Source organism: Mchenga conophoros, linkage group LG2 (assembly GCF_057382185.1).
Source record: "Mchenga conophoros isolate Kocher_MC1m ecotype Shallow Benthic linkage group LG2, M_conophoros_male_GT1.1, whole genome shotgun sequence".
NCBI lineage: Eukaryota > Metazoa > Chordata > Actinopteri > Cichliformes > Cichlidae > Mchenga > Mchenga conophoros.
The window spans coordinates 13,361,121-13,380,745 of NC_140527.1; the positions used below are offsets into that span (position 1 = coordinate 13,361,121).

General features: G+C 43.3%; 2 protein-coding genes across 2 annotated transcripts; one reads left to right on the top strand and one right to left on the bottom strand.

The window, feature by feature from the left end:
* Positions 1 to 429: 429 nt before the first annotated feature.
* LOC146581755 (uncharacterized) lies at positions 430 to 2,492 on the top strand. The gene is made up of 2 exons (XM_085247330.1): positions 430 to 921; positions 1,018 to 2,492. Exons 1-2 carry the CDS (start codon positions 433 to 435, stop codon positions 2,371 to 2,373), a joined length of 1,845 nt encoding a protein of 614 aa, XP_085103456.1. The 5' UTR covers positions 430 to 432; the 3' UTR covers positions 2,374 to 2,492.
* An 11,805-nt stretch (positions 2,493 to 14,297) lies between these two features.
* Positions 14,298 to 19,025, bottom strand: LOC146581756 (G2/M phase-specific E3 ubiquitin-protein ligase-like). Its single transcript, XM_085247341.1, has 10 exons — positions 18,924 to 19,025; positions 18,536 to 18,842; positions 18,378 to 18,457; positions 18,119 to 18,152; positions 17,811 to 17,817; positions 15,754 to 16,067; positions 15,343 to 15,521; positions 15,015 to 15,187; positions 14,631 to 14,845; positions 14,298 to 14,533 (listed from the first exon to the last, which is right to left on the bottom strand). The coding sequence occupies exons 1-10, from the start codon at positions 19,011 to 19,013 to the stop codon at positions 14,298 to 14,300; spliced, it is 1,635 nt and encodes a 544-aa protein (XP_085103467.1). The 5' UTR covers positions 19,014 to 19,025.
* Between the last annotated feature and the right edge of the window lie 600 nt (positions 19,026 to 19,625).

Below are 19,625 nucleotides of genomic sequence, written 5' to 3' on the forward strand. Positions count from 1 at the left end.
TGTTGCTCCCCCTTCCCTGTGCTTGTGTATATGTGTGTGTGGGTGGCTGAGCACTTGTTTATAGGCGGCGTCAGGCCTGGAGGGTGTGGCCCTGCAAGGGGACTGGCCACACCCGAAGCCACACACCTGCTGCTGATCAGGCCTCGTCGGGGGAGCTACTTAAGAGAGTCTTGGAGCTCCCACCGACGCGGGATCATTGCTTGGGACTCCACGAGGAGCGTGGAAGGCTTAAGGAGCAGCGAGCACCGGGAGTGCAGACACGGGAGCAGAGAGCACTTGGAGGACACGACACGGGAGTCTGGGGAAAAACACGGGGATTTATTGTTGTTTGATATCACCCTCTGTAAATAAACGCACTGCTTGAACTTTGAGCTCCGCGCCTGGGTCCTCCTTCCCCACATCCCCACGGTCTGCCAGCCAGACCGTGACAGAATGATCCCGCCACTTATGGACCCAGCGGTCTCCGAGGAGAGGCTCAGGAGGGAAATTATGGACAAAGTGTACCGCATGTGTGACTTATGGTGGGAGAAGCCTGCGGAAGGTTTGCGTCGCGCCGTGGAGAGGCGGCTGCAGGAGATGCTTTTTAAATTCCCCTGGCTGGTGGACTCCCTTAATGCGGTGGTCCTGGACTTCCTACTTTCCACCCTCCACCTCCACTCTCCTCCTCAGGCTGCCCACCAGCTCGGACAGCTGGTGGATTCACTGCCTGAGACGCCGGCCCCGACGCCGACACGGAAACGACGTTCGCGCCGCCAGCGTTCCTCACCGCAGCTAAATCCACAGACATCTCAACAGCCGGCTGTGGTGAGTCATATGGACAATTCATCGTCACTCACCTCAACTGTTTACTCTGGGGCTATGTTTATACGGTCAGCTGCCCGTCCGCTTTCGGCTCAGTTACCTGCTCAGCAGCCACCTGTAGCTGCGGCACAGCCAGCTGCCCAGCCGGTAGCCAAAGCGCAGCCCGCGGCCCAGCTGGTCGCTGTACCACAGCCTATCGCCCAGCTAGTAATCCAGCCGTCACCTGCTGAATCATCCCCCGCGACATCTACCTCACCGCTTACCGTTTCATCCTGTTCACCGTCCACATCACCCGCTCAGCCATCTTCTCCACCAGCAGCAGCCTCCATTCCACTACCCACTCCAGCGGCCTTGTCCGGAGAGAGCGACCTCACACGCGTCCAACGCCTGATGGACTGGGTAACTCACACCACCAACGCAAGGGCAAGAGTGGTGGGGTTAAATGCCATCGAGGCAATCCTGGAGGGAAACCCCAACCTCGGCCAGCTCAAGGGAGTTTCCGCCTGCCTTTGCACCCTGCGTAATGCCCGGGGGGTAGTGCAAGCTCGGGAAACCTCAGACTTCGTCCAGCTGCAGCAGGAGCTCAGCATGCCCGAGCAGGAGCTCAGCGAGCCGGAGGAGCCCGCACCGCCAGCTGAGGAGCTCAGCGAGCAGGAGGAGCTCGGCATGCCCGAGCAGGAGCTCAGCGAGCCGGAGGAGCCCGCACCGTCAGCTGAGGCGCTCAGCGAGCCGGAGGAGCTCAGCATGCCCGAGCAGGAGCTCAGTGAGCCGGAGGAGCCCGCACCGTCAGCTGAGGCGCTCAGCGAGCCGGAGGAGCTCAGCATGCCCGAGCAGGCGCTCAGCGAGCCGGAGGAGCTCAGCATGCCCGAGCAGGAGCTCAGCGAGCCGGAGGAGCTCAGCATGCCCGAGCAGGAGCTCAGCGAGCCGGAGGAGCTCGGCATGCCCAAGCAGGAGCTCAGTGAGCCGGAGGAGCCCGCATCGCCAGCTGTGGAGCTCAGCATGCCCGAGCAGGAGCTCGGCGAGCCGGAGGAGCCCGCTCTGCCAGCTGAGGAGCTCAGCGAGCCAGAGGAGGAGCTCTCGCTGCCGGCCGAGGAGGAGCTCTCGCTGCCGGCCGAGGAGGTCAGTGGACCGGAGGGACCTCCACGTCTAGCGCGGCCTCCTCGCCGTCCACATCTGGTGCGTCCACGTCAGCGATCGGCGCGTCATGGACCTGTTGCCACGCCTCGCTGTTGCTCACCGGAGCAGCGACGTTGCCATCGGACCCGTGGCAGGCCACCAGAACCGTTCTGCCGCCACCGGACCCGTGGCAGGCCACCAGAACCGTTCTGCCGCCACCGGACCCGTGGCTGGCCGCCGGAGGAGCAGCGCCGCCGCCACCGGACCCGTGGCAGGCCCCCTGAACTGTTTTGCTGCTGCCGCCGGACCCGGGGCCGTCCGCCGGAGCTGCTACGTCGCCGCCGTTGGGCTCGAGGTAGGCCCCCTGAACTCTCTTGTTGTGTTGATGGGCCGCCTGTGACTGTTTGTGGCATCTTTTCGTTTTCTTTTTGCACCGCTGCGGGATGCGCGGTCTGACTCTGAGACTGTGGACTGGGTCGGTTCGTTGTTTTGTTGTTTTTGCTTGTTTTGGTTCTGGCCCTCCGTCCTGGTTCCCCCAGCCGCCCGCCCTGGGTTGGTTGTGCTGTTTTTTGTTTTGGTTTTGGGGTCGTCGGGAGCCGACCCTTAGAGGGGGGGGTACTGTCAGGGTCCTGGGACTGGGCGACCCAGGATCCCTGAGCAGTCATGTATTATATTATTATTATTATTATTATTGTTGTGTATTTTGGTGTTGCTCCCCCTTCCCTGTGCTTGTGTATATGTGTGTGTGGGTGGCTGAGCACTTGTTTATAGGCGGCGTCAGGCCTGGAGGGTGTGGCCCTGCAAGGGGACTGGCCACACCCGAAGCCACACACCTGCTGCTGATCAGGCCTCGTCGGGGGAGCTACTTAAGAGAGTCTTGGAGCTCCCACCGACGCGGGATCATTGCTTGGGACTCCACGAGGAGCGTGGAAGGCTTAAGGAGCAGCGAGCACCGGGAGTGCAGACACGGGAGCAGAGAGCACTTGGAGGACACGACACGGGAGTCTGGGGAAAAACACGGGGATTTATTGTTGTTTGATATCACCCTCTGTAAATAAACGCACTGCTTGAACTTTGAGCTCTGCGCCTGGGTCCTCCTTCCCCACATCCCCACGGTCTGCCAGCCAGACCGTGACATATAGCACATTACCAACAGTGCTTAACAATGTAAAATGCCACTAAAATAAATAAAATGCACAACAGTGATTCAGCAAAATATTGCAAAACAAACAAATAAAGTCAATAAAAACAACTAGAACAACAACAACAACTAAGGCTGTTAAAACCAAAATGTTTAGTTCAATCTGTGTTAAAAGCCAGACCATAAAAACATGTCTTTTAGTAACGATTTAAAATGTTCGAGCACTGTAGAGAGGCCAACATTCTGCTTCAGTTTAGTGCCAGGCAGCAGACGAGCACCTGCATTTTGGACCAGATGGAGATGATAAAGAGAGGCCTGGTCCAAACTAAAGTACCGAGAATTGCAGTAGTCCAGTCTGCAAGTAATGAACACATGAATAACACGTTCAAAGACATCACCAGGAAGGTATGGCTTTACCTTGGCTCGCTCTCTTAAATGAATAGATCCCAGTGGCAACATATACAGTGCAAACAAGGCACGACCCAAAATAGAGCCTTGACCATAATTAAGAGAGGCCCAAATGACAAATTCTCTGTTCTTCTAAATACAACTTCTGCAGAAAGAAAATATGAAAAATAACAAATTTATTTGAACATTGCTGCACATTTTATTTAAAAAAAGTCCAAAGCTCATGCAAATGAAAAGTTTAACCAAACTCAGACACATATTTCTAAAACAAGTATTTCTTCTCAGTCCATCTTATGTGTGATTGATGTTTGGTGGTTTCTATCAACGATCATAAAAATGGGGCACTTCTAATGGCTAAATATAAAATTTCTAGTGTTTTTAACTAACAGTGAAAAGTTTTTCTATTCAGATGTAAAAACATGAAATGTAAAAACGTGAGTTACTTCAGATAAAACGTTATATGAAAATTGTGTTGAGGGTTTATGGCTGAACAGAGGAAAAAGATTTGGATAATTTAAATGGAGCATTACTGTGGAGATGTGGAAGCGTCACAGTAACAGGCAGTTGTTTTTTATCCATCATTTCTTGACACAGCGGGGGGGTTGGACACATGCCGAGTGCGACTGGGAGGAGACGTAAAAGGTTCTGTGTGCTCTGGGCTCAACAAAAAGTGAAATTTTACACATGAGTAAGATGATTAATGCAACCTTTCATCAACAAATGCTTTTAAAGAGCAAAGCATCTTCTTAGCCTTTCTCCCTGAACCCTGAAAATTGCTGGGACTCCACATTTCCTCTAAAGTGGAAGATCTCAGACTTCCTGCAGTGTCTCTCTGGCTCTAAAGAACCACTTACTGATATTTCTAAAACTGATCTGTTATGTTGTGGCAGGGATTCGTCCACCAGGGGGCAACAGTTGTTGGAGAGTTTTCAGTCTGTGGGGCGCATGCCCCGGCCCTCTTAATACTGTGAGTTAAACATGGTCTCCGTGGTTCCTTAGTCATAGGATATTACATATGGCGACGAGGGTAAAAGCCAGGTGTTGCTGTGAAGTTACGCCGTGATAAGTGACTTATGAAGTGAGGTTGGCAAGTGGTACAGCGCTACCATCTGTTGGAAGCGGAGCGTAACCCTCGGTGTGGAATAATGGTTACCACAGTGGGCTCGGTGGCACCGTTCGACAGCGAGCTGCAATCCTGGGAGGAATATTGTGAGATTTTGGATTACTTCTTTTGTGGCAATGATATTAAGGAGGGGAAGAAGAAGCGAGTGGTACTGTTGAGCTGTGTGGGCGCACAGACCTATGCCCTGATTAGGAACCTACTCAGTCCGGTCAAGCCAGGGGATTGTTCTTATGCTGAGTTGGTGGGATTGTTGAACAATCATTTTCACCCTAAGCCGAGTGAAATTGTGCAGCGGTGGAAGTTTAACACACGGAATAGAAGGCCGGAGGAAAGTGTGGGCGATTATGTAGTGGAGCTGAGGAAGCTCGCACAGGACTGTAACTTTGGAGATTCCCTGACGGTGATGCTGTGGGATAGTTTAGTATGTGGAATAAGCGACGACAGGATACAGCGCAGATTGTTAGCAGAGGATTCACTAACATTTGTAAAGGCGCGGAAGTTTGCTCAAGCAATGGAGGCTGCTAACAGAGACATTGTGGACTTGAAGAGCATGACGGAACAGTCGCGATTCACTAAAGAATTGGGAGCGGTGAACAAGATGGAGGACAGCAGCTCGACGTCACAACAGGTTGTCAGGAAGTGCCACAGATGTGGAGGACTAAATCATGTGGCCAAGGACTGCAGGTTTGTTTCAGAAAAATGCCACAACTGTGGAAAGGTGGGACACATAAAAAGGGTCTGCCGAATGAAAATGGAACAAAAAGGAGGGCGTGGCAACAACGAGCCCATTTCTTAGAAGAGGAGAATGTGGAGAGTGAGGAGGAAGGAGCTGAAATGCACCACATAAAGGCAAGTAGTGTGACTATGTATAATGTGCATGAGGAGATTAGCATTCCAAGGGAGGAACCCATCAGACAGAAGCTAAAAGTAAATGGACAGAATGTGACATTTGAAGTAGACACAGGCTGTGGCTACACTATCATGTCGAAGGAGTCATTTAAAAAACCTTTTGAAGGCAGTAATGCACCCAAAGTAAGCAAGTGTGGAATCAAACTGAGAACATATGGAGGCCACAAGGTACCCGTGTGGGGAGCAGTCCAAGTGCAGGTGGAATTCAGAAACAGTAAAAGAAAACTGGATGTGCTGGTGGTTGAAGGGGCTGGAACTAGTTTGATGGGTTGGGGATGGATTAAGGCCCTCCAATTAGACTGGCAACCTGTACATAAGATAGAAGGCAGAGATGATGCCTTACAGCGGATACTGGCCAGACATGAAACAGTGTTTAAGGACGATTTGGGAACGCTGAAGGGGTTTGCAGCAAAGATGCATGTAACCGGTGATGCCAAACCATGCTTCTATAAGCCCCGATCAGTTCCGTTTGCTATGAAAAAGAAAGTGGAGCAGGAACAATACCCCATTCCAAGAATGGAGGACATGATAGCGGGGCTGGTGGGAGGAGAAAAATACACCAAGTTAGATATGAGTCACGTATATCAACAGGTTGTACTTGGTGCTGCAGCGCTTGGAGGAGGTGGGCCTGCGCTTAAAAAGGAGCGAATGTCAATTCATGGAGAAGGAAGTGACATTTTTAGGACATTGGGTGGATAAGACCGGTTTACATCCAGTGCCAGCAAAAGTGAAAGCAGTGCAGGAGGCGCCGCCCCCAAAGTCAGTGACAGAGCTCAAAGCTTATTTGGGGTTGTTGAACTTCTATAATAAGTTCTTGCCAAACTTGTCCACACTGTTGGCCCCACTGCACAAGCTTCTGAGAAAGGGGAACCATGGTGTGGGGGACCAGCACAGGAGAAGATTTTCTGCAAATCAAAGGAACTGTTGCAGTCAAGCAGTCTATTGGTACACTTTTATGAGCAAAAAGATTTAATTCTTTCTTGCTTCCCCATATGGAGTGGGAGCAGTACTAGCTCACCGCATGCCAGATGGTCAGGAAAAACCCATTGGGTTTGCATCACGTACCCTGAATGCAGCAGAAAAGAACTACTCACAGCTGGATAAAGAAGGATTAGCTGTAATATTTGGTGTACAGTATTTTCATAAGTACCTGTACGGCAGGAAGTTCATGATTATCACGGATCATAAGCCATTGATAAGTTTGTTCCATGAGTTGAAGGCCGTCCCTCAAATGGCGTCACAGAGGATCATGCGATGGGCGGTGTTATTAAGAGCCTATGAGTATGTCATTAAATACAGAGAAGGCAAAAATAACAGTAATGCTGATGGTCTGAGTCATCTCCCTCTTCCAGAGAACCTCCCTAAAGAGGTGGCAGCTCAGGAACAGGTGTTGATGGTAGATCAGGACCAGGAGGGCGTGATGACATCTGAACAGCTGCAAAGATGGACAACCAAAGATCCCATACTCTCCAGAGTGCGTGAGTATGCTTTGAGAGGATGGCCCACTATGCAGCATCCTAATTTTCAGCCCTACAGACAGAGACAACAGGAGCTGAGTGTGCAGGATGGATGTGTGCTGTGGGGGGCAAAGGTGGTGATCGAGGTCGATGCCCCCTTTTGGAACAGCTACATCAGTCACACCCAGGAATGAGCCGCATGAAGGGCCTGGCCAGAAGCTACATGTGGTGGCCGCATATGGAGAATGACATTGAAGACAAGGTGAGGTCCTGCAGTACATGTCAAGAACATAGACACAGGCCACAAGAGGCACCGCTACACCCCTGGGAGTGGCCAGAAAAGCCCTGGAGAAGGATACATATCGATTATGCTGGCCCGTTTTTGGGTAAAATGTTCTTAGTAATAGTCGACGCCCACTCCAAATGATTAGATGTGTATCCAGTTCCATCCGCTACAGCAGCTGCAACCATAGATTGCCTGAGAAACTGTTTCAGCACACACGGCCTTCCTGAGATGGTGGTCTCAGACAATGCCCAGTGTTTTGTAAGTGCACAAACTAAAGAGTTCATGGCAAAGAATGGAATCACTCACGTCACCTCCGCTCCATATCACCCAGCATCCAATGGGTTAGCAGAAAGAGCAGTGCAAACGTTCAAAGAACTCATGAAAAAGAGTACTGGAGACACACAACCAAGTTAAACAGGGCTCTATTTAGTTATCGAATCACACCACAGTCCACAACAGGGAAGTCTCCCGCTGAGTTGATGATGGACTGGAAGTTGAGGTGTACTCTTGATCTCATACACCCTGACTTGAAACAGAAAGTGACAGCAAAACAAGATAGCCAAAGACTGTATCATGAGAGACATGCCAAGGAGCGCATGTTTGTTATTGGAGACACAGTCTATACCAGAAACTATGGCAGAGGACCCAAATGGTTACCAGGACTTATACAGGAGATGACAGGGCCTGTTTCCTACTTGGTGATGCTGGGCAATGGGACAGTGGTGAGGCGTTACATAGATCAGCTGTTTGCCCGCCTGGAGCCGTGCCTGGCAGCAGGAATGCCTGAAGGCCACCCGGGTGAGCCCCCAAAGGCAGCCCCAAACATCAGCGCTGAGACAGGAGACGATGATGAGAGACACATGGAGGTGCAAGTTACACCAGTGGTGAAGCCACACATGGAGAGTAGTGATTCACAGGAATCACCAGCCACTGGGTTACGGCGATCACAAAGAACCAAGAGACCTCCTGAGCACCTGAGAGACTTTGTGCCGTGATTGACAATAATAAGAAGGAGATTACGGTGAACTGTTATAGGTTAACCTAAGGTTGGACTAAAGGTTCATTATTACAGAGTGAAATTTCAGTAAAGGCTGGGGACGGGGTTGTTGCATTTTTATAAAGGTGAAGTTTTGTTTATGGGTATTTTCTGTAGTGATTAAAACTACAGATTAGTTTCAGTTTAAGGGGGGAGAAATGTTACGTTGTGGCAGGGATTCGTCCACCAGGGGGCAACAGTTGGTGGAGAGTTTTCAGTCTGTGGGGCGCATGCCCCGGCCCTCTTAATAAAGAAGTAACTGTGAGTTAAACATGGTCTTCGTGGTTCCTTAGTCATAGGATATTACATGATCTTTCATTGTATCCCTTTTTTATTCATTTATCTTTATAAACCAGCTTTGTATTGCTAATTGCATTTAATTTAAATCTGGAGTTAAATTAAAAGTGGAAACTCACTGACTAGCCTGCTGACTTCACATCTTGCCAGCAGCAATTTGGGGCATTTCCAATTTAACCAGATAAAATTTCATGACCGGAGGGTCCATCCGTTTCTCTACACAGAACTATACTTGAATGAACTTTGACTGCAGGCAAACTACAAATAGAAACGTCTGGCACTAAAAATCTTGTCCCTTATAGATTTGTAGAATCCACCATTTGTTTTTATGAAAGCTCTCTGAAACACCAAACTGAGGTCCTGTTAATGCTGATATATAGTGACACAGTTACATGGGTCACTTTTTATCAATAAAACAGCTGCAGCTTTCACTGACAGCACATGTGGTACTTTAACCCTTGTACTGTTTTCATCAGTTCATTTTGCAGTTAACATGTGAACATGTTGGATGATCTGTCTGCTGTCACTAGATGAGGTCTGAATCTGAGGGCAGCTCCTGTAATCACAAAGAGAACAGAATCATCACAAACTCAAATGTAAATTTTATCCCTCAAAATTGAAATAAAGCTTCTCTGTGCCACACACTTGGGATTTGAAGTTCCTCTCTTACATTTTTTTCAGTATTACAGTACACTACAGTACTTTAATCCATAGTTACTAATTGATGAGGAGTTACTAAAGTACAAGCGTTTAAAAAATGGTGTTAATGTCTTTAATGATGTGGGAAGAGACTGAAAACATGCTGTTTGCACATTTAATAATCAGCTCTGCACAGGAGCTGAAGCAGAGTGCAGCCTGTTGCTTTTACAGTATAACACTTGTAATAAAAGTACAGTAATGATAATTAGTGACTGAGCAGCCCGGGGCGTTTCTCTTGATTTCTTTAGTCAGGGTAAATTCATTCACCTGTATAGGTTAGCTAAACAAACTTTACAAATCAAGTTTCTCCGACAGCCAAGTGCTCATCTTAGCTAGCTAGGTCTCTGGACCTAGCAAAGGACGGTAGTTACGGATTAGCTTATAAACACGTTTAACTTTTATATTTAACCACTTTTCTGTTTAATTACATTTTGAATAATGATAATAACAATAGTATTTGTTTTGTTAAAAATGTGTTAAAAACAAGTTTTGTTGTGAAAGATATAATCCAGATTAGTGGCCTGTTAAATGGTTAAAGTCTAGGTTGGCTTTATACTTGAGAATAAAGTAATATAGCTTGTCCTTCTAAAGAATTAAGTTAAATTCCACAGTTGAATCATAAGAAACATTATGTTACATATAAACTCTGCCATATGTTAGATCTGGTCATTTTGCTTATTAGAAACTTTATATATTGGAAGTTAACTTTTAACAAGCATGTAATGATTATATTTAAATTAGATGGTCTTTTTTTAAACACATATCTCTTAGGGCCTAAACTAACAGTGCCAATACCACACATTCAGACACAGTAGTAGATGGTGTTTTTAATACTATATGTGTTAGTCTAATTTGGTTGTATGGGGTCTACATTGACCTTCTGTGTTGTAAGTTATAATGATTGCACAGCCTTTAAGGATCAAATCAGCTTCTAAAAAAATCGTTTTTTTTCTCCCTCTGCTTGCTTCTTACTGTCTTTGAGGCTCAGGACCAGCACTCCTGCTGTTGGACAGAAAGACTTCAACTCAGTGGTGAGTATTTTGGTTTTCCAATATATTAACAATTTTCAGTGACATTTGTATTAATCAAGTTGAACTTTAATCATACTTTAGATCAGCCTGTTTTACTTATTGTTTTATTTGTGCTTTTGGGGAAGTTGTTTCTTTACTGATATTTTCCTGTCTTCTGTCATTAGACTTGTACGGTGGCTGGGAAGTGCAAATCGCAACAAATTAAAAAACCGCAACAAATTACAAAAACCCCACAACAAATTACAAAAAGCCCACAACAAATTACAAAAACCCCACAACAAAATACAAAAACCCCACAACAAATTACAAAAACCCCACAACAAAATACAAAAAGCCCACAACAAAATACAAAAACCCCACAACAAATTACAAAAACCCCACAACAAAATACAAAAACCCCACAACAAAATACAAAAACCCCACAACAAATTACAAAAACCCCACAACAAATTACAAAAACCCCACAACAAAATACAAAAAGCCCACAACAAATTACAAAAAGCCCACAACAAAATACAAAAAGCCCACAACAAATTACAAAAAGCCCACAACAAAATACAAAAAGCCCACAACAAATTACAAAAAGCCCACAACAAAATACAAAAAGCCCACAACAAATTACAAAAAGCCCACAACAAAATACAAAAAGCCCACAACAAAATACAAAAAGCCCACAACAAATTAAAATAAACCCGCAACAAATTAAAAATCCTTGACGGAAAGGGATTGTCTGAAATACCGGAAGTGACACAACGATTAGGCTTACTCCATATTTGTAGCTCAGAAAAGTGATTCGGGATGTAAACAAACGTCGAGAAACGCACTCCTCACAGCGCTTCCTCATTACCCTGACCGTGCTCGCTGCATTAAAAATAGATGGAAAATGTTTTGTCCGTTTTGTGGCGTTAGCTTCTGCCTCTTCACCCCTTTTTGTGCTTCCTGTGGACGGTCTCTGGAGCTTTTGCGGGACACAGACCAGGCCGAAGGATCAGACAAGCTACAGTGCTGCATTAAATATTTCAACGAAGGTCACTCATATAGTGTTATCATGGACATGATGTTAACTTTGCATGGTGTAAAGATGAGTTTAAGGAGTCTTAAAAGTAAACTCAATAATGCTGGACTTTACCGAAGAAAACATTTTCACTCCAGAACAACAATCATTAACGCAATCAGAGCGGAGCTTCAAGGACCTGGGCGATTGTTTGGGTATCGAACAATGTGGCAGGTACTTAAACAAAAGCATCATCTTAAAGTGAAGAGGGATGATGTGATGAAAATACTCCGGGAGCTTAATCCTCATGGATGCCAGATGAGAACACGCAGAAGATTCATTAGGAGAACCTATCATTCGCTGGGACCCAACTACATGTGGCATGCTGATGGTTATGACAAGCTCAAACCATTCGGTTTGGCCATTTCAGGGTGCATTGATGGATTTTCACGCAAGGTTTTGTGGCTAGAATGTGGACCAACCAATAATAATCCAGTGGTCATAGCTTACTATTACTTGTCATGTGTTGGGAGCCTTGGTGTTGTACCGATGAGACTGAGAACTGACTGTGGGACAGAAAACGGCATTATGGCTGCAGTTCAGTGCGCACTACGTCACCATCATGATGACCACTTCAGCGGAGAGTCCAGTCACATGTTTGGTTCATCAACGAATAACCAGCGAATTGAGTCCTGGTGGTCCATATATCGAAAAGGAAGGTAAATATAACATTTAAGTTTGCCTGATATTTAAAGGTGTAACAAATTTGAATGTTGTGCAAAAGTTGATTTATAGTCAGTCTGCCCCAGGGCAGCTGTGGCTACAACTGTAGCTGCCTCCACCAGTGTGTGAATGTGAGAGTGAATGAATACTGGAATTGTAAAGTGCTTTGAGGGCCTCGAAAAGTGCTATATAAATGCAATCCATTATTATTATTATTATTATTATTATTATTATTTCAGTAATTCAACTTAAAAAGTAAAACCGATATTAAATACTCATTATTTGCCAAACTAGACATTTTTAGCCCATTTAGTAATTATGATGATTATGATTTTGAACTTAAGAAAACCCAACTTCAAAACCAGAATATTGTGAAAAGGTTAAATATTTTAGACTTAAAGTGCCACTCTACTATGAGCTAATTAATTCAAATCATCTGCAAAGGGTTCCTGAGCCTCTAAATGGTCTTTCTAATTTAGGACGACTCACAGGATGGACATGACTGCTGTCCTGACAGCTGTGGGGAAAAAAACACATAATTGACACCCTCCATAAAGAACACCTTAAAAGACGTTGGCTGTTCCCAGAGACTATCAAAGCACATTAATAGAAAGTTTTGTCCAATGTAAGTGTGGATGAAAGGGGTGTCACATAGTGTAGTGGCTAAGACCGCAAGGCTGCTACTGAAGCATCCTGGTCTTCCATAACACCTCAACACATCCACAGACTGATAGCATCCATACCACGCTGCATGGAGGCAGTAATTTATGCAAAAAGGACCCAAACAAATAGAACATGTTTTTCATAAGTTCTACGTCTTAATTATTAACATTATAACAAATACTTGAAATGCCTCACTTTGTATGTAATGAGTCAATATTGGTAATTTCACATTTAATTTGAATTACTAAAATAAATGAACTTTTGCACATTACTGAAATGTTTTCGATTTTTGCCTGTATGCAATCCCTTTCAATAGAAAACATTTAAACTGACTGGAGTCTATATATGATTCAGTTAAAATGAACTGTAAAGTGCCATGCGATGACATGTTGTGAAACGATGCCATGTAAACTAACTAAACTATTTCTAAACAATTTTTTTTTAACAATTTCTGTAGGGCTCAGTTTTGGTTGGAGCTGTTTGCGGATCTTCGAGACGCTGGATACTTCAATGGAAGTCATGAGCATCAGTGCCTTTTGAGATTTTGCTTCACTGACATTGTTCAGAAGGATCTTGATGAATGTGTGAAGTTGTGGAACACTCATCGGATTCGTCCTTCAAGAACAGCTTCATGTCCAGGAGGCGTGCCAAATGAACTGTACTACCTACCCCACAGGTAATGGATAATAATGATCAAATAATTACTTTGTGTAAACCTATATTAATGCAATTGTCTTCCATTGACCACAGATACAGCTCCAGGGACTGTGGATTCCTGATTCAACAATCTGAACTGGACACTTTTCCTGAGTCTAGGTTGTCAGTAGTTGTATGTGGGGACTCAAACATACAGGAGTATCTAGATTTTGTAATGGAGCAAAATCATTTTCAAAAGCCAGTCTGCTGGGAGTCTGCCACTGAACTCTACATGAAGTTATTAGAAATTGCAAATTTCTAAAAAAAACCCCAAAAAAACCAACCTTTTTTTTTTTGGTTTTTTACCAAAACCTATAGCATATGCTGTATTTTTGGACTAGGCTACATGAGTTGGCTGAAGATGCCAAAAGTTTAAGTTAGTGTTTGTAAAAGCACATTCTTACTGCAATGTCTTGCAAATTGTGATGCTTGTTTAGCTGATGGAAGTTGAGATACAGTCCTGAACATTTCGATAAATAATAAAATCAAATCTTGCACTGTATTGTGGGTTTATTACAACTTTTAAGAGTAGAACACGGTGCACTTTTAAATGCCTTTACTTTTAGCGGCACTGTTAAACCTTTGAACAAATCAAGTCAAGCCATTGTATTTTCAATCTCCTTTGAACATATGTACCTACATTTTAGAATAAAAAAAAACACGCTCAAATACATAACTGATTTCTGGATAAGTCCTGTATCAAAAAAACCTACAGAATTTACAATGTAATGCCAAGAAGAAGCAGCTGTAAGTGACTGGGTTATCTAATAAAATTACACCTGGTAAACCAAAATGGATTTGTGCTGTACCACTAGTATGTCCCACCTTCTCCTATTCATAACATATTTTAAAAAAATCTTGACTTAAAAACTAGAGAAACAAATCAACAGCAGGTTTGAAATACAAGGCCAGACATCCTAGAAACATCCAAATCCTGGGGAGTTTTGAATTCCAAAATCCATGTTGGATTTAAACACAGAATATGAGGTTGTCATGGGTAGTTTCAATAAGTTTAAGCATGTATTTGCCATCGGGAATAAAGAGTCATCCAGGAACTGTAGGCTTGGTAGTGGATCTAATCCAGAAGGTGGCAGTGATGTTAGCCCAGTTGCAAACATCAGAACATCGCCCACCGACACAGCAGTTTGTGATTCTGCAAAGAATTAAAAAAAAATTAAAAAATTATATATGTATATGTGAATTCAACACATTGTCTTGTAATGAGTACTAAAAGAAATACTGGTATAAACCTTCACAGTCCAGCAGATAGTCTGACCAGTAGCCCACAGTTTGACTTTCCAGATGTCTCCTGTTACTTCCAGATGGGCTGAAGTCAGGTTTGAAAAGTCTCTCAAGTTCAAGAGCTGTGAGTTTCTTTTCCATGTGACACAGGACCGGGGAAAGCAAAGTAGGGTGTTGCTGGAGCGCACTCAGGAAATTAAGTGCTGAAAGACCCTCTTTAAATCTAAAGAATGAGGAGAACTTTGTGTCATTTACCAGTTCATAATACATGCATAAACTATGGACACACTTTGAACTTTGGAAACCTTGGAGAATGTAAAACATTTCAGTTGGAAATTATAGAATTATTGTTATGACGGTGTTGTGCATAGTCTCTTCTATAATAGTCTTACCTGTCAATTACAGATGAGTTTCGAGCAATTATATACCACCGGAGATAGTCAGACACAATGTCTTTCTTTTCCTCAACTGTGGAAACATGCCTTAGACAACCAGCCACCTGTAGCATAGTACTGTGTTTTATGACACAGTCACGCAGGACATCCACTGAACCAGCACTGTCGATCTGAAAAACCCATAAAAATGGACATACACAATGTAAGCTTACGTGTCTGATTTTCATTCCTGTTTTTTTCCCTACACAAAGAAAGAAGATTTTAATTTCATACAGATGAAGAAACTATAGTTCTATCCTGCATTCAAATCCTGCGCTGTCCTCACCTCTAGTAAAGCTTTCCCTATGTCGTCATCTGTGACTGAGGCAACTGTTGCTTTTACTGAAGTCTGGCCTGCAAGATAATGTACCAGTTCTTCTGACAGGAAATGGGGCCCTGGACCACCATGCACAACTGACACGGCTATCATCTTTCCTGCTAGGTAGTAGTCATCCTCTCTTACAGCTGTGAATGAATACAGTAAATGATAAACTCTCTCACACACACACACCTCTCTCTATCAATCGATCAGAGCCGATCGATGTCAGATCAATCGACCAGATAGACATACTAATGCTGTGTTGAAATAATCCAAAAAAAAAATGAGTTGCTTCTGATAATAATTAAAAACAAATTGATTTACAAGTCCCAAAAATGTTTTTAAATTAAGTTTATCAAAGATCTGATCATTGCATACCCTTTGCATTGTAGACGAGGAATCGATGTCCTTCTGGTCCATCAAAAATGGGACGATCTTTCATGTGTTTCATTAGCAGACTCAAAAACTCTCGTTTTGGGCCACCTGCATCAAGTCCTTCTTCTAGAATGCCAGCATCATCAGTAAATTTAACCAACATGTCATTGGTTTCAGAGTATGACAACCGCCTGAAACCCCTGACTGCTCCATCCCAGACATTTGCTCTTGAGATGTTGAATCTGCTGACACTTCCATGATGAATAGCACTGGATAAGTTTGCAATGATGTCAGGTAGAGTAATGTTAACGTCTTCCCTGTAATCACAAAAATGAAAGACAGAATGCAAGACTATACAATTTAGCGTTGTTATTTGAAGTATTATTTGATATTTTACAGTGTTTTGGAATCCATCGGTGAAGCAACTTCAACCAGCTCTTCATCCTCGTCCTCAATGCAGGGGGCACACAGGTCTGCATATTTACTGTTGAGAAATTATAATTCCAACATTAGAAAAACTTGTGTTGACCCTATAACTATCTTTACCCATTTCACAAACCCAAACGTGTACTGTAGTTACAGGTTTAAAATTACGTATAAGACACAATTTTATTTACCTATAGGGACTCATGACTGGATTTGTTTCGTTTTGGTGATCAAGATCCTCTGTATCAGATATTACAATCTGAAAAACAAGAACAACAAAGATTGCATACTGTACATAAACATACATAGCATTGTATTATTTCAACAATAGCAAAAAACCTCATGCTGACATAAATTGCCCAAATACCTGACATGGCTGTATGGTAGATGAAGGTCCTGGAGCATGTCTGAAACAGAATTGGAATTAAAATGTCCAGATAAGAAGCTCATACAGTTTTATATTTTTTATGATACCAACATTATAAAAATGCTATGAAACCAATAAATATTTGTATTAGGGCGGGGCAATAAAATAACAATATGTATTGCACTATACTTTTTTCTCAATGGAAATATGAGACTATTGCAATAGAGCTATCCATCCATTTTACATGCTGCTTATTCCTCTAATCCCTCTTTTTTTTCATTGACATAAGAATAGTCAATCCTTATCAAGTTGCGCAGCAACCAATTGCTATGGGAACAGCGTCATGTCCAGTTAGGGTGACTTGTTACCTGCAGCACAGTGAAGTAGCAACACCACCCGTGGAGATGTTTGGGCACCATTTACATCTAAACAAACCATTAAAATAAATATACAAGGAGAGATTAGGAGAATTTGCTTTTATTTCTGTCATGGTCCTGGGTCGTTGACCCAGCGTTTTGTGTTTATTCTGATTTTGTATTAGTTTAGGGTTGAACCTGAAGTTTGGTGTATATTCAGCCCTACCTGTGTCTGTCCTTGGTGCTCTGTTCATGTCCCCGTGTTGTGTTGTAAATCAGTCTTTGTGTTTCCTGCTTTACTTTGAAGGCTCGTGTTCTGGATTTCCTGTTCTATTCTGACGGTCTGTGTCTGTTATTGTGTTCAGCTTGTGTCCTCCAGTCATCATGTGTATTCAGATCAGCTGTTCTTCCCTCCTGTGTGCGATTACCCGATTACCTTGTGTATGTGTGTGTGTATATAGTGGGTGTCGGTCTGTGTTCGTTGTCGGCTCGTCTGCGTTCTATGGTGTTCCGTTCCTGTCTCTCTGCCCCGCACCCCTTTTGCATGGTCTCAGGTTTGTCATTTAGTTCTCCCAGTTTAGGTTTCTGCAGTTGTTTTGTCATGCCTCACTGCCTGTTTTTGCCACTCCACCACTTGTAAATAAACACTCGAATCATCAGTCACTGCCGCATTTTGGGTCCTCCTTTTCCCCCACACCACACGGCTCACCCCGCCAGCCGTGACAATTTCTTAGCTTATTCATATGATATTGACAAAAACTGTCAATTTTATGTCTGTTCTCCTGTAAAACTTACTGTAAACTAAGATTTATTTTTAGAATCATTCTTTTTGGTTTTTAAATGTAATTGACCAAGCAATTGAGTGATATGGTGTTTGTTGTCTTTTGAAACTGGAAATCTTTATCCCTGACTTTTTATCTAGTTTTTAACATGTACCTTTTTTTAGTTATCTGAAAGGAATGTAATATGGTAATACATCTGTCTGTCTGAACGTATGACAGGAAATAAATATTTAAATCAAAACAAGCTTCTGAGGATTTCACATCTTACTTATGAGCAACGGCACATTTAATATGTACAAATCTAGCTGTTTATATTGTGATGTATATCAATATTCCCTGAAATAAAACAAAGAAATATTGTGACATATTGTATTGCCCAACTCTAATATATAGCAGAACAAGCTCTGAAATAACTTACTCCTTCTCTGCATGTTTACCATTAGGGGTACTCTGGTCTTGTGGTTTGAAAACCTAAGATGAAAAATATGCACTTTTCAAAGCTTTCAACAACTTCGTATTGCATTTAGTTCATCAAAATAATAATAATAATTTTTTTAAAGAACATACAATCACACAATGAAAATAATCCACCCATGGATGTTACAGAATTATGATCATTATAGAGAAAAAAATAGAGCACTCAGCCTGGGCCACTCACAGGCCTCTGGCATGGTGGAGGGGGAAAAAGGTACACACCAATGTGTCTGCCTGGTTGAACTCAGCTGTGCTTCTTGATGTAATCACAATCTCAGGGTCTGAGTCTGAGGTACCATCCTCTGCAATCAGAGCTGAGAAAATAAACACATTATTAGTTGTTGTATATGTAAATACATCAAAATATAAAATTAACAAACCTTGTTTGAAGTGGCTCTCTGGGCAAATGAAAAGAGAAATCCTGTTGTAGTTCTTTCCTATTTCATCTTTGTAGTCTGCCAGTCGGAATGGCCTTTCTGTCCCAGGCACATTTATCACCTCTGTGCAGTCGGGATACAAAAGGACATATGGTCCCTCCACCAAGTCCTTGTTGAATGTTATCATTTTTTCTACAGCCTGCTTCAGGAGGTCAGGGGCTGTAATTTCGGGGCTAATAAATAAGGGCAGTGTTTTCCCTCTTAGCGGTTTTAAGTCCGTTTGTTGTTTCGCCATTATTCCTATATTGATCTAGAAACAAATAATAAAAGCAAGATCACTTTAAGAATAATTGCCAAATCCTCGTTTATAAATTTACCTGTGATGGCTTACCTTGACAGGTTTACTCTGTTGCTTGAGTTTTAATTTTGCTCCACAGTTGAAGGCTTGACGCTCTTTGGATTTTGATTTTTTGTACTCCATGAACTGCTTGTATGACGGACATGTTTGTTCTGGTTGAATGAAAAACGTTTAACATCAAAACGGGGTTATAAGCACTCTCCATTACTAAACGTAGACGAGAATACAGTATAAGGAAACATAAAAATAAACAAAAGCCAAAATGGTAAATAAACGTGCTATTTAACTGAAATAGTATAGACTGAAGAGAAAAAAAGTGAGTAATATATCAAAATTACTTTGTTCAGAATTTTTTGTATGTTTTGATGTCCCTGGGGAGTCTGATCCTTCGGCCTGGTCTGTGTCCCGCAAAAGCTCCAGAGACCGTCCACAGGAAGCACAAAAAGGGGTGAAGAGGCAGAAGCTAACGCCACAAAACGGACAAAACATTTTCCATCTATTTTTAATGCAGCGAGCACGGTCAGGGTAATGAGGAAGCGCTGTGAGGAGTGCGTTTCTCGACGTTTGTTTACATCCCGAATCACTTTTCTGAGCTACAAATATGGAGTAAGCCTAATCGTTGTGTCACTTCCGGTATTTCAGACAATCCCTTTCCGTCAAGGATTTTTAATTTGTTGCGGGTTTATTTTAATTTGTTGTGGGCTTTTTGTATTTTGTTGTGGGCTTTTTGTATTT